This window comes from Oryzias melastigma, linkage group LG14, assembly GCF_002922805.2.
Source record: "Oryzias melastigma strain HK-1 linkage group LG14, ASM292280v2, whole genome shotgun sequence".
NCBI classification, from domain to species: domain Eukaryota; kingdom Metazoa; phylum Chordata; class Actinopteri; order Beloniformes; family Adrianichthyidae; genus Oryzias; species Oryzias melastigma.
In genome coordinates this window covers 6,840,909-6,867,154 of record NC_050525.1, presented here as the reverse complement: position 1 = coordinate 6,867,154, position 26,246 = coordinate 6,840,909, and the positions used below count along the sequence as shown (strand labels likewise).

The following is a 26,246-nucleotide window of genomic DNA, read 5'->3' as shown; positions in this document are numbered from 1 at the left end:
AACAATGTACCAATCATTGTCCTACTGTTGTTTTCCTCAATGGAATGTACCGATGCAGCAGTTTGAAACAACAAGAGGCGCATGCTGTAGACATTTTTAGATGAGGATTTACTCTGGAGAAATAGATTTCACTCTGTGATAAACTCTTATGTGCTTTGGACTTTTTTGTTTGTTTAACGTTCGTTTTTCTTTTTTTTTCACAGTTTTGATTGTAGCTTATAAATAATAAGTTGTGTATCAAACGGAATGGTACAGCTCCTCCATAAAATCACCAACCAAAGTTTCATCTTCGCCGCACTTTTCCAGCTTGCAGCCTGAATTAGATGCAGACCTGAGGAGCGCGAGACAAACTTCAATGTATGTTGTTGTATTTTCAAACAGATACAATACAGATGGTACATCAAGCTGTTCACTTGTTAGGATGGTTATTTATTTTAAATACCCCTGAACGCCATTCTCACGTGCATCTGATCAGACTGTAACGTGGCAGCGTGTAACCCACATGCAAAGTCCCTTTAAGCTCGTTTCACTCGCGTTTCCGGGAAATCTCGTGAGATCTCGGAACGAGATTTTGAACGTTATTTCGCTGTCTACTTCCGTGTTCAGCTCAATACAAATACGTGGCGGGTTACTGACACACATCAGCCACATTGATTTGATCACATCAACTACACCCTTGCTGCAGAAACGCCCTGCACCAAGCCATCTGTTGACACCACTTTTACGTTTTAACTGGTGAGTGCAGTTGTTTGTTTTGTGCGCGAGTCAGCTGGTGCAGGCACCAGCTGATCTACATGAATTCCGGTTTGAAATTATCACAGCGTAAATGAAACGGCTGGAAACCTTTTGAACTTTAAATACTATTATATAATAATGAAAAAATTAGTACTCTGCATCAAATATCAACTATTCAAAATCATGCGCATGTGGATTGTTTAATGTTGATTTATTGATGTTTGATTTGTTGAGATTGATTGATAGAGATTGATATAAATATGCATATTTAGAATTTGTCAAAGAAAATGTGTTGTGAATAAATATTGGTCCTGTTTATACAGGCCAGGTTTTTTCCCCACCGAGGGAAGTCCTCCTCCCCTCTGCGGACGGCGAGCCAGCTGAGCCCACCTGGATCATAAACCGCAAAATCTCTACCGATGCGGTAGGATAAACCAGCAACACAAAAACACTCAACAATACTTCTTTACAACGAAGAAAAAAACACCGGAACTTACACTATACATCAACTCATCTGCTCATCCAATGATTTCATCACACACCCAAAAAGGGTGATGGACTTTTGGACTTTTGATTGGACTGATTGTGTATATATATTGTCATGGAAATTATACATTTGATTATGTCTCGTCCTCTGAGTCTTGTTTTCTTGTTGTCAGAACACCCTGACCACAATGTGTAAACATTTTGATTTCATTAGAACATCTTGTTCATGTTAGATATGACACTTACGTTTCCATCTTAAGCTCCTGATTAACAGCTGATTGTATGACTGTATAAAATGTGAGTGTCCTTCATCACAGATCAGGGCTCTGCAGACCTCTCCGCCATGCTCGCCAACGTGTACTTTTCTCTGCTCTGTTTAATAAACTTTCATGAAAACGTTTGACATTTCTTCATTTCATCGGATCAACAAATATTCCACCACAATATTGTCTTTGTCCTGTTTTTTCCCTTCACTGTAAATATATATATATATATATCATTGAATCAAATTAGCGTGTGTGGTTTGCATTTCCACTAATCCTCCCTGAGCGAATCCTTCCAGCCCAAATTCTTAAGTGTGCTTAATTAAAAGTGCTACAAGCGCATGTGAAGTGACAAACTGCTGTGGCACGCGAGGGGAGGGGGCTCGCCGCTCTGCAGCGGCGTCACCCAAATGCTCCTTTTATCTCGACAAAAAGGAATAAATGTAAGGCTTGAACAATGAACAATGACTTGCACAATTCTCCGGCGTTATTAAAGTAGAAGCTGTTTACAACAGCGGTCTCGTGGTAGAGGCGTGGAAAGAGGCGGACACTCACAATAAACTCACTCCAGATTGGTGACACTACATCCTGTAGATTCAATGAGGCAGCTATGACTCACAGAGACTCAGACCAATCGCTTAAGATGGGTTGCAGACGTTTCAAAATGGCGATAGCCGTTTCAGGAAGTGACGGTGGAAGCGGTGGCCTACTTTCACGAGGAGTGGAGGTAATGCATTTCTAATGGGGGACCTCATGGCTCCAGAAGTCCACTATTTTTACAGTCAATAGATGAAACGCAGACATGCTAAAAACCAGCTCTAGGATGACGTCATGAAATGGGCCAGAGGTACTTAATACGTCGATCGCAGCCCATCAAAACAGAATGGATAAAAATATATTTAAAAAAAATACCCTAAGCAAATCATCATCCTCGCCAAGAGTAAATCCTCTGATTCATACATCTCTGCACAAATGTGGATTTAACTACACTGAGAACGGTCCTCAGGGCCTTCTGTCAAAGAGCCTTGGACCGCCAGGTATCCGCAGGGTGCTGGTCCGGCCTGCTGCATTTTTTTAATAGAGAAACTGACCCAGCTGTCCCGCCACAGTGCCTGCTGCCAGGTCCACAGTCCTGACTGAGGGATCGGAGCTTACTCAAGCAGCAGTGTTGTCCAGAAGCATGCATTTCTCTAGCCCTGAGCCAACGTGAACGCAAAATGTGGCGTTTTCCTTGCTCCTCACCTCCAGAATGTGAACGTTCAGTGTTGGACTCCTAACCATGACCACCCCAAAGTCAGTAAAAAAAATAAAAAAAAAAAATAAAAACACAATATACACACATCGACTTTGGTTGTTGGTGCTGGATAAAAACTAGGAAAACACTGATCTGATCCAACAAGCTGTTGAAGGCAAAATGCTGAAATATTCAACTAAATTTATCTATCTAATTTACCTATTTAATTCATATAGGAGACACATGGAATGGCTCATTAGCATAGCATCATATAGTATGATACCGTCAGTGTTTAACAACAGTGCTGTCTCCAGATCAACACTTTCATTAAATTTTCTGCTCCTATCCTCCAGTTTTGATCCTGTCTTATCATGTCCGTCTGTGTGTCTTTGACAACTGCACTTTCTAAGGCACAGGTGGGCTGGGCTAACCAACGGAAGCCCAAGAAAGCAGAGTATTGGATAAATAAAATCTAGATTTTCCACCAAAAAATAAACTCAAAATAATTCATTAAATTTATCACTCAGCTCTACTATATGGTAAGAAGCAATGATGAAAATTATAAGGGATAACTTTGTTGACCTGTTTTATCCCAAAGTCCTATGTAATTTTACCTTGGTTCCTTGTTGTCATCTCGTCCTTTTGGGGGAGTAACAGACGGTAATGGCTCAGTCTGTGGGTAAGGGTCAGATCCCCACACCATCCGTGAGTCAGAGTGCAAGCCATGATCACGAACCGGTCGAGTCAAGAGGTCAAATGAGTCTGAACTTGAACTGGAGTTGTCAGCTGGTTCTCTTCGCACTATTTGCTTCGAAGGGATTCTCCCTAAAAAGTTTAGAAGAGAGCAAATTAAAATAAATGCCATGACAGGAAAACATTTAAATTCTCAAATATTTCTGGAGCATTTTCTTACCTGGGTGCATATTAGCTGGCATGTCCAGTGGGGGGCGACCTGACATCATGCGGGGGTCCATATACGACTGCATCATCAGCCAGCGAGGGTCAAACCCCATCGAGGCCAAGTGCTGGTGATGGGGGCCCATGGGTTGATACATGGAACGGTGTTGCTGCTGTTGCTGGGTGGCTGGAACATTTCCACCACCTGGGGGTATCACAGTGCTCCCACCTTGTTGTTGTTGCCATTGCTGTTGCTTCATTTGCTCCTGAGAAATACAAATTATACAAATAGATGCAAATAATATAAAAAGTCAAATTATTGGTTATGATTTTATCTTTTTTATTTGAATATAAGGAGTAAAATTTCAATAATTTCGTTAATAAAAAAAATATATATAAACTCAAATACTCTGTATGATAGTTATAAAAAGATTAAAATATTTTAACTTGGAAACACTTTGAGGCATCACCAGGTTAAGAATGTATTTTTTGTAGTTTTGAAGAATATGGTTTACAGATTATGAAAGCCAAAGATTGTGTGTCTCAAAAATTAGACATTGTGACTGAGTTCAATCTGTGGACCTTGTGAAATTCCACTCTAATTAACAACAGACTAAAAACAGCTGCAAAGGTTTCTTAAGTCTTTCTATCAGGGGTGGATATTGGCAAGAGTTTTCTTGATTTATAACTCATTTAATATGTTTTGTGCATAAGCAAAACAACTATAAAATTAAAAAAAAAATAAATTTACACATGCAAAAATTAAAATTACAACAGCTTGAAACTAATTACACACAAAAGTCTTTAAAAAATACACATGAATCACCTCTTAAGCAAACACAAAACCAAAGTTACACACGAATTCCATCGTGAGACTCTTTTCACGTCTCACTGATGCGCTCAAGTACTACCAGAGTGCTCGTTCATCAGATTTTTCTTATGAGCCGTTTTAAACTTAGATTATGAATAATATCTGATGAAACTTGAAATTTTCCCACTTTCCTAACCAGATATTCCCAATAATTAATATAAAAAAGTTGAAATAATTTTTTTTAGAAAGCCTTATCCCTTTAAAAATAAAAATATTTTCCAGAAAAGGTTTCGATCGGCAGCAGCTCCTCTGAGAGCTGCTCCGGGGGCTCTGTCCCGAGCGGGGATAGAAAACTGTGCTGGACCCTTGTAGACACCCACAGATCGAAGTGGGGCGGTACTCCTGTAATCACTGCGTTTGCGGTCTGGAACTCTGCGCATTTACCTTATTAAAGGTAGCTTTGAGCCGGCGGCTGTGTGGGCCGGCTCAGGGTTCTCTGGTCCGGTCTCCCCACAGAGCCTTGCAGGGAGACCGGCGGCAGAGCGCGGCGGTTGCAGTGCGAGGCCCTTCTAAATAACCACAGGGCAGAGAGCCTTGATCAAACCACCGGCCCTATGATCTGCGGGAGTTTAGAAGGGTCCGGCACCGCCTGCTATCACTGTGAGAGTGATCGGCTCAGCATGAAGCGATCTGTTCTGGAATATATTTTTATTTTCAAAAGGGATAAGTGTGTTAAAAACACTTATTTAGACTGTTTTTATATGAATTATCAGGCATATCTTTTTAAGAAAGTGGGAAAATTTCAAGTTTCACCAGATATTATTTACAATCTTGGCCGCAATTTGCACTCCGGGCATAACATTTCAGTCGCAGGGGACATGACCAGCAGGTGCAGCGTTTTTCTACGACTGAAGCGAATCTGGTTTGATGGCCGTACGACCACTGCGACGAGAGCGATTAAAAATCGCGCGGAAGAATAAACCAGCCTTAAGGAATTTATGGTGCTTTTCTTTTGGAAAATGAAGACCAATAAGGTTCTATAGGTATGGATGAGGAAAGCATCCAACATCGCTAAATGTTGATGAACCGGTATTTTTAAAACTGATCAGGTCCTAAACGTGCTTAAATAGGTGCTTTAAAGATAAAATAAACATAATTCTTTCTATAAACATTTAAGTGTGTAGAAGCAGTGCGAAACTGTCAAAGGAAGTGCTTTAATGTGGCTGAGCTGCTTTATTTAATTTATCCAAACAGTGCACTGCATCTCTGTTTTCACACACACAGAAGTAAACACAATTGTCTTCTTTAGATCATTGCATCAGGTTGATCTTCTGCTGTTAAGTACAGGAGAACTATGACCCACTTTGCCTGTAGCATTTTGACTGAAGCTATGTGCGCTGTGCATCTGCACAGCCTCACCTGGTAGGCACTCACATGATCCACGAAGCACCGAAATCTGTTTTTATATGGTACCCAGAAGGAATTTACCACAGTATTTCGGTACCCAACACAAGTTAAGACTAAGTGCATTTGTCTAATTAAACTACAAGATGGTTCTCACAAATTCCTGTTGTTTAGGCACAGTGTACAGCTGCTCAAAGAGGCTCAGCAGGGTATGCTGATGACTAGCGGTCAGGGGTCTAAGTGAAACACAAAGTAAGACACTAAACTATGTGTTTATTCATAAATAATTCATTAAATATCGTCCACTCGCCATTTGAAATTGATACAAGTATTACCGAATGAAATATTTTTATATTTCAATGAATCAATTTCCTTCCTACAACTCTACTTTCTATGGTATCTCAGTCTGGGATCACTTAATACATCTATAGAGAAAATAGATGAATTGACAAATGTCCATAAGACTGTCATTCACGCCATTTACTAGGAGGGAAAGTCCGGGATCATTGCACAGAAAGCTAGTTGAAAAAAAGAGTACTATGGCGAAGAATTTTAGCAGAAAAAAGCATAATGATAACACCCTGAAGAGAATTTCAAAAGGCTGATCTTAAGAATGATTGCTTTAGATTATAGAAAAAAAAATAAGGCAGTCAACTTTTTCCAGCACAAAAACAAGTTTACGATCAGTTCCCCATAAATCCTCTGATTTAGAGTTGGATCATTGAAAACTAAATGAGTGATAACCTTTACCTGTTGTCTAAGGAAACGGGGAGGCAGTGATTTTTGAAATTGTTTAGAATAGCCTGAGATGAGAGATGGACGCATAGCAGAGGCAGCTTCTTCTTCTAGTTGTGGGGGGATTTCTTCACCACTTGGGGTTTCCTGGTGTGGCAGAGACAGGTGGGCCTCGTCCACTGCCAAACAGAATACACATAAAGCAATATGGGTCAATAATAAATATTCTTATGTTGAAACATTAAAATCATTGAAAACTGATTAGTTTACCTCTATTATCATCCACTTTGAAGTAGTCACAGATGGGGGCTGATGTTTTTCCATCAGTTTGGCTTTCCTCCACATCCATCTGATTAGGTTTAATTAAGGGGGGCTCTCCTTCGCCCTGCGACTCCAAAGTTCCAGGTCTCAAAGCAGGGCAGCTTGGCAAGTGAGCGAGAAGAACTTCATCTTCAGTAGCGCTCTCTGGTTCTTGCTCCAAACTTTCCCTTTCTTGATTAATTCTGTCAGGTAAACATTCTGGCTTGACTGGAGCCTGTGACTGTGAAACTGTAACTGAAGGTGAAGGACTGGATGCACAAGCTGGTAAGGATTCCTCTGTGCCGGCCTCTTCTTCATCGTTAGTAGTTTGAGAAGGGGCAAGCTTGCCCTCATTTGTCTGCCTGTGTTTTTCATTGAGACGCTTAAGTTTTTCAGCACAAGCAGCAAGACGCTGTTCTTCCATTCGCCGTTCTTCCTCTTCTCTTCTCCGCCTTGCACGTTCTACAGCTTCAGACACTTCTGACGGCTTCTTCCGTTTCTGTCTCCAAGCGTCTGGGTCATCCTCTGCACCAAGTATCACTGCAGCTTGTTGCTTGTTCCCCCGTAGAGCTCCATTACCTGCAGAACGACTGCTTGTCTATGAAAGAACAAAAATACACACGCAGACAAAATTGTTGGTTCCCTTTGATTAATCTAAGAAAAACTCAATGTTCACAGAAATAACTTTAATCTGTAAAAAGTGGTAGTTCACTTTCAGCTTATCCCTTTCGGGGTCGCCACAGCGTAACAGCACCCACTGTTTCGCATCAGTGATTTGGCAGAGTTTTTACGCCGGATGCCCTTCCTGACACAACCCTGTACTTGAGGGGCACAGGGACCCAGTTAGGCAGCAGCATCAAGGGTCTTGACTAAGGACCCAATCTGGGTGGGGATCAGTGGACAACCCTGGGAATCGAACCCAGGGCTCCTGCGTGTTAGCCCTTCACCTAACCCACTGAGCCACCCAGCCGCTTGTATCTGTAAAAAGTAATAAATAAAAATTCTAACAAATGAAGGTAAAACAATTGTTTTTAACCATGCTTCAACAGAATTATTTACAAAAACAAAATCATGAAACGGACCTGAAAAAAAATGGTACCAGAGGAAAAACTGAAAATAATGTGACCAAAGGGATATGTTATCCCAAGATGTGTTCACTAATTGTTGTCTGATTGCCGAAATGACTCTCTTTCCACACCAAACCCTTACCTTTCTGTTGACGACAACCCGCCCCACCGAGTCACCGTCGATGTCTTCTATGTTGTTGTACAACTTTCAACTATTTTATTAGTTTGATTGCAGTATGCAATCAAACTATTGTTCTTCTGTTTTATTATTTTTCTTCTTCTTCTTATTCTTTTGTACGTTTTTCAGCGATCCATATCTCCTGCATACTTCATGCGATTTCTGCCATTCAAGAATCAAAATGTTCAGCTTATTGGGGAGATGCGTGCTCTCTTTAAAAACTACTTCTGCATCTCATCGTTTTTATGCAAATAATGCAAATTTATGGAAATTATGTCATAGAAATTGATGGAGAAGGCTTTTTTTGCAGTCCAAACTTTCTGCATTTCTAACGTCTGCATAGTTTATGCTATATAAAAAATGTAAACATGATAAGTCACGTGGGTACGCCGAGCAAGATGGCAGCACGATAGTGCAGCCTCCACCACCCGATAATACTTTTGAATGATTAATCTTGAATAAGCCACCATCTCTTGCTCCAGTTATTTCTTACATTATCCCAGAAAGATTTATGACCGATTGCCATAATTGTTTTCTGGGGGAAAATGTCGACCGCAAAGCCCGCTAAAGAAACAAGTCACAGGACCAAACGGAACTTGCTAACTACTAACGAGTCTGGAGATGAGGTGGAGGATTCCATGGGTGAGAACTCTGGAAAGAAGATAATGTTAGAGACTGTATTTGCTGAAATTACTAAAATAAGCGGCAAATTAACAGAAGTGGGATCGGACGTTGTGACTATTAAGACCGCTGTTAATGCACTGAATAAGTCTGTCAGCGTGCTGCAAGCCTGAATGGAGGAAGCGGAGGGGCGGATCTCAGAGGTGGAAGACAAGACCGGAGCTCTCGTAAAAGCTGGTGCAAGTACGGAAAAGAAACTGGAAATATTATGGGACTGTGTACAAATACTGGAGAATCAGAGTAAAAGGAACAATGTCAGATTGATCAGTCTAAAAGAAACCTACGGCGCAGACGGGTCGCTGGAAGCCTGCATGAAACGGATCCTGGTGGAAGGGTTGGGCATTAACCCCGAATGAGAATATGAAATTGAGCGGCTGCACCGAGCACCTGCCCCGATGCCAAAGAGGATAAACCGCCCCGAGCCATCCTGATCCGCTTCCTGAGACAGTCTGCACGGGAGAAAGTTCTGAGGACAGCCGCGACCAAGCGAGGAATTACCTGGGAAGGACATAAACTTTCACTTTTTCCTGATGTTTCCAAGGAATTAGCGGAGAAGAGGAAGTCATTTCTGACTGCAAAGAAGGCTCTGCAGAGACATGATGTGAAATATACACTGGCCTTCCCTGCAATGCTGAGATTCACCTGGAAGAGCAAGAGCTACTCTTTCACACAGGCAGAGGAGGCGGAGCGCTTTATCAGCAGACACCTTCAGGAGTGATGGAAGTACGGGACAGCAACATTGAGGAGAGAGGGAGAGGAGGACAATGAGAGAAACTTAACGGGTGAGTGTTTGACCACACGGGCTGCCGAGGAGTACCCCACGGACCAGAACTAGTTATTCCCCCCTTTTTCTTTTTTTTCCTCTCTGTTTGTTTTGCAGGCCACGCAGAGGCTTGAGTCCCCAGTTTTAGAGGGACATTTTAGGTTTAAGTTTATTTTGTTTAACAGGTTTCTTATGTCATGCTATGCAGGGAAAAAAAAAGAAAAAGAAAATTCGAAGAAATGTTTTACATGGTTTTGGGATTGCTGTACAAGGTTTTGTGTTGTGTCTTCTGTTTTTTTTTATTTTCAATGGCTAAAAATTATGTCAAATTTATAAGTTGGAATTTTAAAGGATGTGGAAAGCCAGCTAAAAGAGGTAAAGTGATGAAATATCTCAAACATAACACAGCTGATGTGGCATTTCTTCAAGAATCTCATTTCAAAGCAGAAGAAGCAATGAAGTTAAAGTTTGGTTGGGTGGGTCACCTTTTTCATAGCTCCTTTTCAAGTAAACGTAATGGGGTGGTTATTCTTATAAATAAAAATTTGACTTTTACCCTGGTTAAACAGATTAAAGACAGTGAGAGCAGGATGATCTGTTTACAGTCAAGGATCAATGGAAAAAATATGATTTTGTGCAACATTTATGCACCAACTTAAGTAGATCCTAACTTCTTTTATGAAGTGATAAAACCCTAGGTGATATGGAAGGTGATATAATTTTGGCTGGGGATTTTAATGAAGTTTGGGATGCATTTATAGATAGAAGCGCTCTTACTGGCTCACTAGTACCAAAAGATAGAGTGGCCATTCATATGTTAAGCGAGGATAGTAGTTTAGTTGATATTTGGCATCTGATAAACCCGAATAAGCGAGAATATACCTTTTTCTCGCATTGTCATAAGTCAATTTTTTGAATTGATATGTTTTTGATTTCAAACAGTATAACTAGGCAGGTGATGCACTGTAAAATAATTACAATTGTCCTGTCTGACCATGCAGCTGTGGAACTTGGGATTTCTATCAATAACAATTTAGAAAAAAAGGGCAGATGGAAATTAAATACATCATTACTACAAAATGAAACTTTCTGTTTGTCTATGAAAGAGGATCTTATATCATTTTTTTAAAATAAATACAGGCAGTACAAGTAAAAGGGGAATTGAATGGGAAGCATCAAAAGCTTATATCCATGGCAAAATCATAGCATATGCATCAAAAAAGAAGAAAGAGGATATGAGTCGAATAAGAGAATTGGAGAGTAAAATTTGTACACAGGAAAGAGAACTGGCGCAGAGTTTTTCAAACCAACTATATCAGGATATCTGTAAACTTAAATTTGAACTTCAGGAAATATATAATAAAACAGTACAATATGCCCTGTTTAGGTTGGGGACATCCTTTTATGAAGGAGGTGAAAAAACTGGAAAACTACTTGCTAAACAATTAAAACAGGACAACTCTAGCAATGTTATACCGGCTATAAAAAAAGGGGACAAAATTACAACTGATACTAAAGAAATTAATGAAGTCTTGCAAACATACTATAAAGCTCTTTATTCTTAGGATGCACAGCCAGATCATAGTAAACTGTCAGATTTTTTTACACACATTGACCTGCCTAAGTTAACATCTGAGCAGGCAGAACTTCTAGACAGCCCTGTGACAGAAAATGAAATCCGTAAATCTATTGCTAGTATGAAAAATGGGAAATTGCCAGGACTAGATGGCCTCCCCATTGAGTATAAAAAACAATTTCTAGATATCTTAGCACCAATACTGAAAGATGTATATAATGAAGCCTTCATATTGCAGTCTCTTCCATCAACGTTTGATGAGGGTTCAATCTCAGTGATACCAAAAAAAGACAGGGATCTGTTACAGCCATCTAATTATCGACCCGTAAGTTTATTAAATGTTGATTTTAAAATTCTGACCAAAATATTAGCAACCCGTTTGGAGAAAGTCTTATCAGTAATAATCCATACAGACCAAGTTGGATTTATGAAAAATAGATCGCCAACGGACAATATGAGAAGATTATTGCATTTAATAAGCATGAATCGCGAGGAAAATGACCCCATTGTTGCCCTCTCTCTTGATGCAGAGAAGGCTTTTGACTGAGTCCAATGGGAATTTTTATTTTTTACGCTTTCAAATTTTGGATTTTCTGTATCATTCATTAAATGGGTTAAAATGTTATATAACAGTCCAAGAGCATCTGTATTAACCAATGGAGTGATCTCACCCTTCTTTAGTTTAAAAAGAGGCACGAGACAAGGGAGTCCTCTCTCACCTTTATTATTTAATTTATCCCTGGAGCCGTTGGCAGTCGCCATAAGAGGACACAGCAATATTAGAGGCCTAAAGGGGGGCGGTAAACAGCACAAATTGTTTCTTTATGCCGATGATATATTAATCCTACTAAAAGCTCCAAATCAATCAATGCTTCATTTAATGACCACAAAACAATCTTATTCCAATATTTCCGGATCTAAAATTAACTGGAACAAATCTGAAGCAATGCCTATATCTGATGCCAGCAGTGGAAGTTTGATGACAAGTTTTGGCTTCAAATGGATTCCAAAGGGGATGACATACTTGGGTATTAAACTGAGCAAAGAAGTGGAAAAAATTGCAGTATTACACTTTAAGCCAACATTACAGAAAATCCAAATTAATTTAAAAAAAATGGGGAAAACTTAATCTCTTTTTGGTAAAGTAAATGTAATCAAAATGGTGATCTCACCACAGTTTAATTATCTTTTGATGATGCTGCCATTAACAGTATCACCATCTATATTGACTCAATATGATGCACTAATTAAGCAATTCCTGTGGGAGGGAAAAAAAGCTAGAATTAAACTCGCCAAGCTATGTTCACCTGGGGATAAGGGGGGGGTAGTTTTACCTGACCCCAGGTTGTATCATATTTCTTTTGAGATGTCAAAGATAGCCCGACATTGGACGGGACAAGATCAGTCGGAGTAGGTCATGATCGAAAAATCGTTATCCCATCCATTTACACCTATTGAATACCTCTCTCAGTCTTCAGATAAACTACATAACCCTGTCATGCTACATTTTAAGGAAACCTGGACAAAAAATCCATAAGTTGTCTAAACTGTCACATTATAAACAACCATATTCATCTATTTGGAAAAACCCAGCAATTTGTATTGGGAAGACAACAGTGTATTGGAAAACCTGGTACAACCATAAAATATGTACACTGAGTAACCTTTATGAGAATGATGTGTTCATGTCTTATAATGATTTAATTCATAAATATGATTTGAGAGGGAATGGACACTTTTGGAAATATCTACAGATAAGGAATTCTTTTAAATCACTACCCCAACATGTAGGAGACAATCCTATCCTTGATTTTCTGGTACCACAATCTCAACATCATAGTGCCTCGGTTTTTTGTAGAAGAATTAATTATACACTTTGTGATGACTGTCATGCAATGAAAACTTTATGGGAAAAGGATACTGGTGTTGTGTTAAAAAATGAAGAATGGTTAAAACTATTGTCTGAAAATGGAAAATTTGTAAGGGAAAGTAAAGGTCAACTTACACAATATAAAATATTACAAAGGTATTATTGGACTCCAGTAAAATTACATAGAATGGGTCTCATGAACAATTCAAGATGTTGGAAATGTCAAAAAGAGGCTGGAACCTTTATGCATTGTTTGTGGGAATGCGCTTCTGTTGAATGTTTTTGGTCAAAAGTTTTGAATATTCTCAGTCATTGGTTGGGAAAAATTGTACCACGCTGGCCGAGGTTATGTTTATTAGGTGAAAGAGGCAAGATGACGGATTTATCAGATGGGAAATTTTCAGTTCTGATGGTTGGGGTCTCAGTGGCAGCCAGGGTTATTCTCAGACACTGGAAAACCCCAAAAATTCCACAAATAAAAGTTTGGATAAATATGATGACAAAAATGGCATCATATGAATGCATGTTAAACAAATTAAAAAACAGGGACCCTACCACACTGTTAATTTGGAATACTTTTTGGTCCCAGATCACTGTACATGATCTGCAAAATGAATGATTCCAACATTACATGTACTATTTATTTCTAACTTGTCATATATGTGAAATTAACATCTTAACATCTTTACTTAAATTTGCTTTTATGTATTAATTAGATCAACAATAGTACCCTATATAGTTTTGTTCTATTTTGCTCTGTTTTTTTTTGTTTGTTTGGTTTTTTTTGTTTTGTTTTTTTCTCTTTGATCCCCCCCCCCCCTTTTTCCAAGAACTTGGCCTATGAAATGCTGCATATATTATCTGTGTTATATTATGTTAAAACGCAATAAAAACTTGACTTGAGAAAAAAAATTTAAACATGCATTTCTTCTGATATTTGTAGACTTTTTAGCTGTTTTTAAATAATTGTGCAATTATTTATAGTTTTTGAAATAATTAAAGTTGTTTAAAAATAAAACATAATGGAAGTCAATTAGAAGTCTGCTTTTTCTAAAACGTTTTTCACTGTTTTTGAAATGTATCTCCTACAATTTTTCAGCTAGAAACACCATTCAAACTTTAAAATGAAGTTGAGGGACTGGATTATACAGATATTACTTTTCTTTTGGATATGTCTTATAGTTTTTGAACTATAGCTGTTTGAAATCAGGCATTTTCGGGATTTTTCAAAGATTTGAGAGGAATCTAGAGTGGGTGACGTCTTCACTCGGCGTGAGGACAGGATTTTTTGAAAGAAAAGTTTTCCGAACAAATCGCTGTAACTCCTGAACTGTTGGTCATAGAGTACCAATTTTTTCACCAAAATGTAGGTATTTTTGTCTAGATTCTAGGGCTAGTAACGGATCACAAAACTTACGGTTTGGATCATGTCACGGTTTTAGGATCACGGTTCGGATCAGTAAAGATAAAAAAAAACAGCAAAAAACAACAAGATAAAAGCTAAATTAATTTTTGGAAATGTTTCAAATCATATATTCAATAAGCATACAAAGTATTTCACTGGGGCAGGGAATAGGGCTGCCAAGATTAGTTGACTAATCGATGATTAATCGACTATCAAAATAGTCGACAACTAATTTAATAGTCGATTAGTCGTTACTTTATATCATATGGAGTCAGAGTGTAGTAAAGTTGAAAGTTATAATGACATTCTGCTAGCTTTTTGGACTATTTTGGCATTTATTAAGGTTTTTTTAGGCTAATTTGGAGCTTAGCTAATATTTCAGCTATTTTGGCTAATTTAGGATTTTTTACGTTCTTATTTTTGGCTATTTTGCAAGATTAGCTAAAATTTCAGCTGCATGCTAGCTGTTTTGGCAAACTTAGGCTTTTTTTTTGCTGCAGCACGCTGGTCCTGTGAGTTTTTTTAGGCTAATTTGGCATTTAACTAATGTTTCTGCTGGCTATCAACTTCAGCGTTTTCAGCTATCAGCTTCAGCGATCAGCACTAACATTATTGCAGGTATTGCTATATATCTAGTTATAAGATAGTTATAGTCTAAGACAGGGGTCGGCAACCCAAAATGTTGAAAGAGCCACTTTGGACCAAAAAAATAAAAAACAAATATGTCTGGAACCGCATAAATTGAAATGCCTTATATAAGTCTTACAATGAAGGCGACACATGGAGAATGTGTCTATAAAGCAGCCCACTATCAATGTGACGTCATAGATTACAATGACATCATGAACGTCCATGATTAAATGTTTATTTCTCTTGCTGCGAGTCCTCACATTATGTATGCCTCAAACTTGGTTTCATGACAAGTTAGAGAGGAATTGCAGCGACAAACTAGCTGACAAAAGCTGAATAGCCTCATAATGAACATACAAGCTTTTATTTTGACATCCCTCAATGACACAAGGAGAGGGGGTCGTCATCAGTCACTCCCTCATTCTCACTCCAGGAGCAGGAAGAATTCAAACATAACAGGACAAAATCATAAATGCCAACAAATGTTCAAGAGTCAGACAACAAAACACATTGAGGAAAACCCCAACTTAAATCCAATTCCAGTCAGACAGGCAAAAGAATGGGTAACCCACAATTCCTTGCGCTGCCAGGCCAACAGCAAGCCCAGCGTGCCTGAGACCATCAATACAATATGAATGAATTACAGTATGTTTCATTGCTTTGATCAAATTAAAGAAATGCAATAAAGAAATACGATTTTTGATGTTATATTTATTTTGAGGATTTGAAAAAAAAAAAAAATCACAAAAATGTAACGTGCATGTAACGTGCACCTTTAAGGTGCTTCCACACTCGCCGCGTCGGCGCCAAATCAAGTGCATACTTTCAATGAATAGTCTGTATAAACTCACGCACACCAGAATTCCTGGCCTCCAAGTCTGGAGGGAGGATGAATGCTAGGGGTGTAACGGATCACAAAACTCACGGTTCGGATCGTGTCATGGTTTTAGGGTCATGGTTCGGATCATTTTTCGAATCAGTTGAATGTTAAAAAAAAATACGACAACAACAATATGAAAGCTAATTTTTTGGAAATGCTTCAAATCATATATTCAGTATCAATATAAAGTACTTCCCACACACAATATTTATATATGCAATATTAAAACGTTTGCTCACACCTATTTATTAAAACAAAATATATTTAGAGTTTGAACACAAACAAAATGCTAAAACATGTAGTTTCTGACTATATTTGCATGTCTTGCGACCAAATCTACAAAAAATTAGAGAAAAGAATGTTTAAAAATAGACAGCTGCTGCTCCTAACAGGGAGATTCTTTGAATCCAGAAATGTAAACGTGTACCGATGCTTTTATTCAGGTCTTAACATTAAATAAACCTGATATCTATCCATCCGCGTCAAGTTGAGTCAAGTTTGTGACGGAAGCTGCAGGGTTTTTCCTGGCTTACAATAAGTTGGTGGTGTCTCGTGGCGACTTCAGATTTGTATATCTTAACAAGTTTATTTTACTATTATTGTGGTTATTTCATAAACATTATTGAACATTCTTTCAATTTACATATTTTACTATTATTAGATCACCTCATTATAAAACATAAATGGCTCAATGTAACTAATTGAGCCATTAGTTAACTAATGTAATGTAACTAATTGAGCCACTAACAAACCGTATATTGATACACAATAAAACAACTAATTATTCTAGTTTGAAGCTCCATACAAAAGCCTCAGGCAAATGTTTTAACAAAATCCTCAAATTCATCACTTCAACTCCACAACTAACTGGATGCCCCCCACCCCCCTGTCCGTTTACGAGCATGCGCACTCTCTCCTTTCCTCTTTCCGCGCGGCAATAGACAGACTGTCTCCTTTTTTCTTTTTTCATGGAGGTTCTCCTCTAAATCAGGTGTTTAAACTCCTGATTTTAAAGCGTGTCTTCTCTCCCTCAAACTCTGTGGGTCTGTCGGACATAAACAGCGCACCTGTGGAAGTAAAGTCCAGTCGGACCGAACCATTTACAATTTAGAGGTTTTTTTCCGATTTCCGAGGTTCTTCCTGTTGTAGGTGGCAGATGAGCGCTAATGAACAGTAGAAGAAGAATAGAAGAAGAATCTCCTCCCCGCCACTGCGTGCGTGACCGCGCTGCTCCGGTGTGGATACCACCTGCTGAGCGTGCGTTCAGAAGCCGGCGTAGATCGCGTTCTTGAACGCACTGCAAGCAGCCGGTGGGCAGGTGCTCACACATCGGCCGCGTGCGGTGCGTGGCGGGGAGGAGATTATTCTTCTATTGTATTTTTACTGTTTAGTAGCGATCCTCTGCCATCTACAATAGGGAGAACCTCGGAGCAAAAAGTAAAAGCGGTGATAATCCCCCAAACATTTCTGTTTTCACAACTCTGTCCTTTTAAATGTCCATCTTGGTGTCATATTAACCTGACCGGACACAAGCCGTAATGATTCATTTCTCTTTCATGATCACGTTTGGCACTTCTGTGCTTTGAAGAAGACTCCGCCCACAAGCAACTTCTAAATCCAGCTCCTTGATTGGTCACAGCTCTGAGCTGCTGCGACTGTGCGTGGAAATCTTGAACCGGATTGAAGATTCAGCGCGCTCAATGCGTGCCGATTTGTACGTGGAGCTCACGACCCGACTTAAAAACCCGCGTAGCAACGTGCGCTCACGTGCGCTCCAGACGCATGGGCAGGAATTCTGGTCTGCGCATGTTTGCATTGACTTTTCATTGAGGGTGTGCGCTTGATTGCGTGCTGACTCAGCCGGCGTGGAAGCACCAACACTCATCTCACAACAACTGGAAAACGTAAAGGATGTTTGTGTCATGTTTGTCCTCCTACAGAAACCGTATTAAAACAAAAAATATATTTCCCTCCAACATTTTTTATCATTTTCAAACATTTTTGAAAAAGCGGCAGTGAGCCACTAGGCAGTGTTTAAAGAGCCGCATGCGGCTCCGGAGCCGACCCCTGGTCTAAGATATATCGGTGATCAGTCAACTACTAAAATAATCGTTTGTGGCAGCACTAGCTGGGTATCACGATACATGGCTCACGATGCCGATGTATCTCGATATGGCAAATATTCCAAAAACCATTATATTACCTTGGTTAATCTAAGATATTTAACTATTTTTAAAAGATATATTTTAATTTTCTGCAAAAACTTTCTTGAAAAATTTAAAACACGATATAATCATTTAATGCCCTTTCCAACATTAGCATAAAATTAACAATTAATATCAACAGGTCTTTACAATACCATATTTTAAGGAAAAAAAATAAACAAAGCTCCATCTAAGAGCTAAAATGCAGAGCATATCAAACGGCCTTCTCACTTCAAAGAAAAAAAAAAACTGTGGAAATAAAAATTCAAAATTCATTCATGTCAGATAATTTATTATTATTTAGGCATAATATTAATGTTCAGGCTGTTAATCATTGTTTATTGTTCATTATTTTACAGTGCCTCTATCCATATTCATTTTACCTCCTTTTAATTATATTTTCCTTCACTTTTCTTTGATAATCAACACTTAGCACACTTACCTGTTGATCAATAACACCGCTAGACGTCTCATTTGTACGGTCAGCCCGTCTCCATTAGAATTTCATGTATTTTAGCGCGGTGTTCGGACAGCTTACAGCCGTTACCGCCCTTACAATCCATGTGTTTGTTACATTAGAAACCGCGTTCGCTGTCTGCATCTACTTTAGAAAAACACAGACACAGCTCAGACCTTTTTGCTCACGCCACTCTGCAGCCTGGCTGAGGAGCTCTGCCCCTCCCCTCTGCCTGCGAAGAAGCAGCGTTGATCCGCGTCCTCCATTATGAAGTCCAGAAAAGTTCATGATGGAAGCTCCTACCACACACAGCGGGAGCTTCTCGGAGCTTCAGGTGAATAGAGACTTTAGGACAACCATGAAGCAGCTACATTACCGCTTGTCAAAACAAAGGATTTTCATGAATTTGACGTAAATTCCATTGATGTGAACGGACAGTTGATTTAAATTATGCCAGCGCTAGGTGTGTGTGCGCGGGGGGTGGGGGTTGGAGCGGTCCGCGGCACACTTGTGTCCCTAACCGTGGCTTCTGATCCGTACGGACCACGGATTATCCGTGATCGGTTACACCCCAACTAGATTAGTTTAAAACCGGCCTCAAAGTCATGGGGTGAACAGTTTTTTTCGCAAGAGCCCCAAGTTTGACACAAACTCCACCCAAACCGCCTATACTTTACCATTGTACAGAACACGAACGCTTTTGTTGTTTTGGACTGTTTTTAAATTGCCATTGTGAGAGCACCCTTCAACACAAGGGCTCACTACTATTTTGATATCTGAAGCAGTTCTGAAGATATGGACATTTGTTTGAAACATTAAATTGTCGTTTTCCCATCTGTTAACATAGGATTTTGAGGGGATGACAGGAAGGATTTACTCCTCTCACTTCAGATCATTTTCACAAAAAGATGTTATGTTTGACAATAATAAAACATACATTTCTACATTTTTCTGACTCTGAGGTTTACAAAACTCAAGGAATTATTCTGATCGGACGTATGGTTGGCGAACAGCAGTCATTTGTTCAGAGCAAACCATGGTGCTGTAAAATCTGCCTAGTCATTCTGCTAAACTGTAGGTGCTCACCCCTCCCCTCCCCCACCTCACACGCAGAGAGACAGTTTCAGGAGTTTTTGACCCCCCAAAACGTATGAATCAGAAGTTTCAAGTTCCCCCTACCCATTCTGGTGTTACAGTTCGTGGACAAGATACTGATAAAACTGTCCTGCCCAGTTGTCTGATGTAAATGCTATTTATTTGATGAACTACCATGCATTGTTACTGTAATGCTTTATAGGCATTTGAATTTAAACTTTTGTTGAGTCAAACCACAGGCAATGTTCTTCACTCTAACAGCATGTAGAGCTAATTTGGCATTTACTGAGGATTTTAAGGCTATTTTGAAGTTAAGCTAATATTTTATCTACATGTTAGCTTTTTTAGCTATTTTAGCTTTCACTGGGGATTTTCAGGGTACTTTGGGGTTTAGCTAATATTTTAGGAACATGCTAGCTTTTGTGTCTAATTTAGCATCTATTGACATTTTTTAGGCTAATTTTGAATTAAGCTAACATTGTAGCTACATCCTAGCATTTTTGGCTATTTTAGCTTTCACTGTAGGTTTTCAGTGTATTTTGGAGTTTAGACAAAATTTTAAGAACATGATAGCATTTGAAGCTAGTTTAGCATCCATTTATGTTTCTTAGGCTAATTTTGATTAATATAATATTTTAGCTACATGTTAGCATTTTTTTATATTATTTGGTATTTTCACTAATTTCTGCATAGGTTGTGGCATTCAAAAAATTCAAACATGTACTCGTTCTGCTTTTTGTGGACTGTTCTGCTGTCTTTAAATAATTCTGCAATTATCTCTTCTTGATAATTTTTGGTCTGCTCTCACTAGATCACGGGCGGGTCTCCAACCACCGAGCTGCTAGCGAGAACCGGCCCGGCGCCAGGACGCGGAGAGCTCCTGCACCCTAACCCGGCTCCGGTACCACGTCTGGTGGTACCGGCTCGCGTCCGGCGCCGCGTCTGGAGAGCTGCGGACCCCCAACATTCCGAACAACAACCGCACCGGGGGACGTTTTAAATGTAGTTTAAACGCCAGTTATTTGTAAATGAAAAGATAAATCTCAGCTTTGAGTGTGTGGCCCGTCCCTCTTTCGCCACGCGAAAATATGCAAAATATCCCAAAGTTTTGGAGGCTTAAGCGTGATCCAGCCCCAGCATAGCGGTCTGTCTGCCGGGATATTCATGGCGTGAGCTCCGCTGGACACGTCGCTGCATCGAGCTGCAGCAGTAGCAGACTGTCAAACTATCCACAGTGTATCCCGCTTTTCACAGTCTTTTATGCTTTAAAAAACAAAAGTTAATTGGAAATGATAAATCTTCTTTTCCTTTCGGCTTTTCCCATCAGGGGTCGCCACAGCAAATCAGTTTCCTCCATCTAAGCCTGTCTTCGGCATCCTCCACTCTAACACCAGCCACCTTGATGTCTTCATTCACTGCATCCATAAACCTCCTCTTTGGTCTTCCTCTGGACCTCTTTCCTGGATGCTCTAGACTCAGCATCCTTCTACCAATATATTCACTGTCTCTCCTCTGAACATGTCCAAACCATCTCAGTCTGGCCTCTCTGACTTTATCTCCAAAACCTCTAACATGTGCTGTCCCTCTGATGTATTCATTCCTGATCCTATCCATCCTGGTCACTCCCAAAGAGAACCTCAGCATCTTCATCTCTGCTACCTCCAGCTCTGCTTCCTGTCTTTTCTTCAGTCCCACTGTTTCTAGTCCAAACAACATGGCTGGTCTCACCACAGTCTTGTACACCTTTCCTTTCATTTGTGCTGAAACTCTTCTGTCACACATCACACCTGACACTTTTCTCCACCCATTCCAACCTGCTTGCACTCTCCTCTTCACTTCTTTTCCACACTCTCCATTACTCTGTACTGTTGACCCTAAATACTTAAACTCCTCCACCTTCTTTATCTCTTCTCCCTGTAACCTCACTCTTCCACTCTGGTTCCTCTCATTCACACACATGTACTCTGTCTTACTGCGGCTAACCTTCATTCCTCTCCTTTCCAGGGCAAACCTCCACCTCTCTAACTCCACCTCCACCTGTTCCCTGCTCTCACTACAAATCACAATATCATCTGCAAACATCATAGTCCATGGTGATTCCTGTCTAACCTCATCCGTCAGTCTGTCCATCACCATTGCAAACAGGAAGGGGCTCAGAGCTGATCCCTGATGTAATCCCACCTCCACCTTGAACTCCTCTGTCACCCCTACAGCACACCTCACCACTGTCTTACAGCCCTCATACATGTCCTGCACTGCTCGGACATACTTCTCTGTCACTCCAGACTTCCTCATACAATACCATAGTTCCTCTCTGGGCACTCTGTCATAAGCTTTCTCCAGATCTACAAAGACACAGTGGAGCTCTCTCTGACCTTCTCTGTACTTCTCTATCAACATCCTCAAAGCAAATGTTGCATCTGTAGTGCTCTTTCTTGGCATGAAACCATACTGCTGCTCACAAATGTTCACTTCTGCTCTTAGTCTGGCTTCCACTACTCTTTCCCACACCTTCATTGTATGGCTCATCAGCTTTATTCCTCTGTAGTTACCACAACTCTGCACATCTCCCTTATTCTTAAAAATGGGCACCATCACACTTCTCCTCCATTCCTCAGGCATCTTCTCACCACCTAAGATCCTGTTGAACAACCCGGTCAAAAACTCCAAGAAACAGTTTTGCAGACGAGCAAAGAGGAGATTTAGAAAGACAGGATTAACAATTCATAAAGACATTTTTACTGAACAACTCAAAATTTACAATAACTCAATTAAAATGGCCAGAAAACTATACTTCTCAAATCTCATATCAGAAAATAAAAACAATCCAAAATTTCTTTTTAAAACAATAGATATTTTAATAAATAAAGATTTTGATAAGTCCTCCATGCCATCATCTAATGCTGCATGTGAGGACTTCGAAGACCACTTTATGGGTAAAATCAATGTTATTAGATCAAGTCTTTCATCTGTGCAGTACTCTGGTTCTAACAGATCAATCAATCAATCAATCAATCAATAATACTTTATTAATCCCAGGGGGGGGGGAAATTAGGTGGTGGGCAGCAGCTGTTCTCTACAGCGCTTTATCACCAGCATTGGTTTCACCTGATGAAACACTGGGGAGTTTTGTCCTGGTTGATGCAGAAATGCCAGAGTTTTATCCCAAGTAAACACCAAAACCTGCTTTTTAGATTCCATTCCCACTTCACTTTTTAAAACATTTTATGGATTCTTTGAGTCAGAGCTTTTAAACATAGTGAACTGCTCTCTTCAGTCGGGTGTCTTCCCCACTGCCTGTAAGACAGCAGTGGTGAGGCCCCTTCTGAAGAAGAGCAGTTTAGATCCAAATACTCTGGATAACTACAGACCTGTACCCAACTTACCGTTTTTAAGTAAAATTATAGAAAAAAGTGTCGCTACTCAACTTCATGAGTTTTTACATACCCAAAACATTTTTTTTAAATATTAGTCTGAAGAATGCAGCTTCCGGCTTGGGACCAGCATGGCGTAGCCACGCGTTTCTCTGTCGCATGCTACATTTACCCATTAAAGTTGCACCTTTCAGTTGAAAGCCTAATGTGACTGTACTCTTAGAATCTAATTTTTCCCTTTACTTAATCATTCAAACCAATGATGCCACCCAAATCCGCTAAAAACACAGAGAAATGTTTGGATTTGGAAACGGCTACGTCTGCAGCTGTTAGCAAAGCGGACATGTCAGCACTGCTAGCGGAGCATCGGATGGCGTTGATGGCAGAGCTAAAGTCGATTTTTTTTGACGAAGTCAATAACAAACTGGATGTTCTACAGAAAGAACTGGATTGCCACGGTGAGCGATTGTCATCACTCGAAGAGAATGCCGACACAATGGATGAGCGTGCCGCGAAACTGGAAGCAACATGCGAGAAGTTACAAGCTTCCATCAACAAGCTAAAGGCTAAGCTAACGGACATGGAGGGGTGAAACAGACGACTTAATGTGCGTTTGGTTGGGCTACCAGAAGGAATCGAAGGTCCCCATCCCTCTACGTTTTTTCGCACAACTACTCCAAGAAGTATTCGATCGAGACACGTTCCCCACACCCCCGGAGCTGGATCGTGCTCATCGGAGCTTGGCTCCCAGACCGGCTCCCGGAGAGAGGTCACGCACTGTCATTCTCTGTTTTCACCGCTACCAACACAAGGAGCTTCTCATCCGGGAAATGCGAAAACGAAAGGAGGTGAAGTACCGCGACAAGTCTTTCCGGATCTATGAAGACTACTGTCCAGAAGTGGTAGAAGAACGAAAAACTTACAAGATTGTGATGACGGACCTGTATAAGATGGGCTTGAAGCCTGCACTGATCTTCCCAGCCCGACTGCGGATCACCAAACCAGACGGAACCCGGGCTGTGTTCGACTCTGCAGCGGAGGCTAAAAAGTTCGTGAAGGACTTCCCCGCGGACTGAACCGACCACTTAGTGGTAGATAAGTATGGGACGACTGATATATCTGGATATTTGACTGAACAGGCTTTTTCTTTTGTCCTCTGTATTTCTCTTTTGCTTCTCTTTTTTCCTCCCACGCTTTCAGTGTTAAAGGAATGTCGTTAAAGTCGTGTGACTATCAGCCCATTGTTATATCAGACCATGCACCTCTTATACCTAAACTAAATATACCTGACTTTTCTCCTCCTAGAAGGCAGTGGAGATTTAACTCGCTTCTGCTAAATGATGAAAATTTTGTTGAGTTTATTTCAGACCAAATCTCTCAGTTTCTAGAATTTAACCTGACACCTGATGTCTCTATGGCATCTGTTTGGGAAGCCCTCAAAGCCTACCTTAGAGGCCGAATCATATCTTTCTCAGCCAAAAAGAAACGCGATTCATTATCAAGACAGAAGGATCTGGAAAGACAAATAGCTGACATAGGCTGTAGACACTCTCAAAATCCCACTCAGGACTTGTATAAAGAACGTTTAACACTTGGTGCTGAATATGACAGGCTTACATCACATTCCATTGAATATCTACTACTGAGAAACCGAAGTAATATTTATGAACACGGAGATAAGACAGGTGAAATACTACCAAGACAAATGAAAAGGGCACGGGCCAAGCAAGTGATTAATGGGGTAACGGCACAGGATGGTACATTCATAACTGACCAGCAGGGAATAAATGACGCCTTTCAACTTTATTATAAAAACCTGTATAACTCTGATTCCTCTCACTCCAACCGTCTTTGTGAATTCTTTCAAAATTTACCAATGACAACCTTGAGTTCTTATGAAGTTTCAGTCTTAGATGCACCTATACAGCAGCATGAAGTCCTAGAAGCAATAAAAGCTTTAAATTCCCACAAATCTCCTGGCTTGGACTGTCTGCCGAATAAATTTTATGCAGTTTTTGCAGATAAACTAGCCCTGTTAATGACTAGAATGTTTAAGGAGTCTTTAGTCAAGGCGTCCTTCCTAGAAGTTTAAACTAAGCCTGTATGACTTTACTCTCCAAAAGGGATAAAAATCCTGTGGAATGTGCCTCGTACAGGCCAATCTCACTTCTAAATAATGATTATAAAATTCTTGCTAAAGTATTAGTCAGTTGGTTGGAGGGAGTTTTACCTAGCCTCATCTCCTGTGACCAATCTGGTTTTGTTAAAGACAGACGCTCTTTTTTTAGTATTCGTCGGTTACTTAACATCTTGTATACCTCCAGTGTCAGCGAATCTGAGTGTCTCCTTTCTATGGATGCAGAAAAGGCTTTTGACAGGGTTGAACGGAATTATCTTTTCGAAACCCTACATGGATTTGGATTTGGCAGTTCTTTCCTATCCTGGATAAAGCTTTTATATGCCACTCTTTCGGCTTTGCTTCTTACTAACGACACTTATTCAAAACCCTTCAGACTACACCGTGGAACTCGCCAGGGCTGTCCCCTCAGCCCACTTTTATTTATTTTGGCTATTGAGCCCTTGGCAATAGCCATTAGGAATGACCCTTCAATTCATGGCATTCCAAGATGGGGTATAGAACACAAACTGGCCCTGTATGCAGATGATCTTCTGCTGTTTATATCTAGGGCAGAAGAAACCATCCCCAATATTCTTAATCTTCTTGATAAATTTGGAAAAGTGTCAGGTTACAAACTAAACCTACATAAAAGTGAGCTGTTATCTATTAACATGTCTGACTCTTCTTTAGAAAAAATACAGGTGCCCTTTAATAATACAAATCACAATTTGGTTTATCTTGGAATAACTGTGACAAAGGAATTTTGCAAACTTTTTAGGGAAAACTTTTATAAACTTAAGCTGAAAATACAACAGGAGTTTAAAAAATGGTCCCCCTTATATCTCTCATTAGCTGGGAGAGTAAATGCGGTTAAAATGTCAGTACTGCCTAGATTTTTGTACTTATTTCAGTGCCTTCCAATATACATCCCTAATACTTACTTTAAGGAACTTGATTCCATTATTTTATCTTTCATATGGAATGGTAAAAAACCACGTCTTCGAAAAGAATACTTGTAGAGATCAAAACGAGACGGCGGGCTATCTCTCCCTAATTTTCGTTATTATTATTGGGCTTCTAAC

At 39.9% G+C, this 26,246-nt stretch overlaps 1 protein-coding gene across 2 annotated transcripts in view; it reads right to left on the bottom strand.

The window, feature by feature from the left end:
• prrc2c (proline-rich coiled-coil 2C) overlaps positions 1-7,484 on the bottom strand; it is a 46,093-nt gene extending 38,609 nt beyond the window's left edge. For both annotated transcript variants that reach the window (XM_024261655.2, XM_024261656.2), the window contains exons 1-4: positions 6,836-7,484; positions 6,581-6,744; positions 3,632-3,881; positions 3,333-3,543 (exon numbers count right to left, since the gene is read on the bottom strand). In XM_024261655.2, the coding sequence (XP_024117423.1) occupies positions 3,333-3,543; positions 3,632-3,881; positions 6,581-6,744; positions 6,836-7,289 (1,079 nt within the window). In that variant the 5' untranslated portion in view covers positions 7,290-7,484. The remainder of the gene's footprint in view (positions 1-3,332; positions 3,544-3,631; positions 3,882-6,580; positions 6,745-6,835) is intronic.
• Between the last annotated feature and the right edge of the window lie 18,762 nt (positions 7,485-26,246).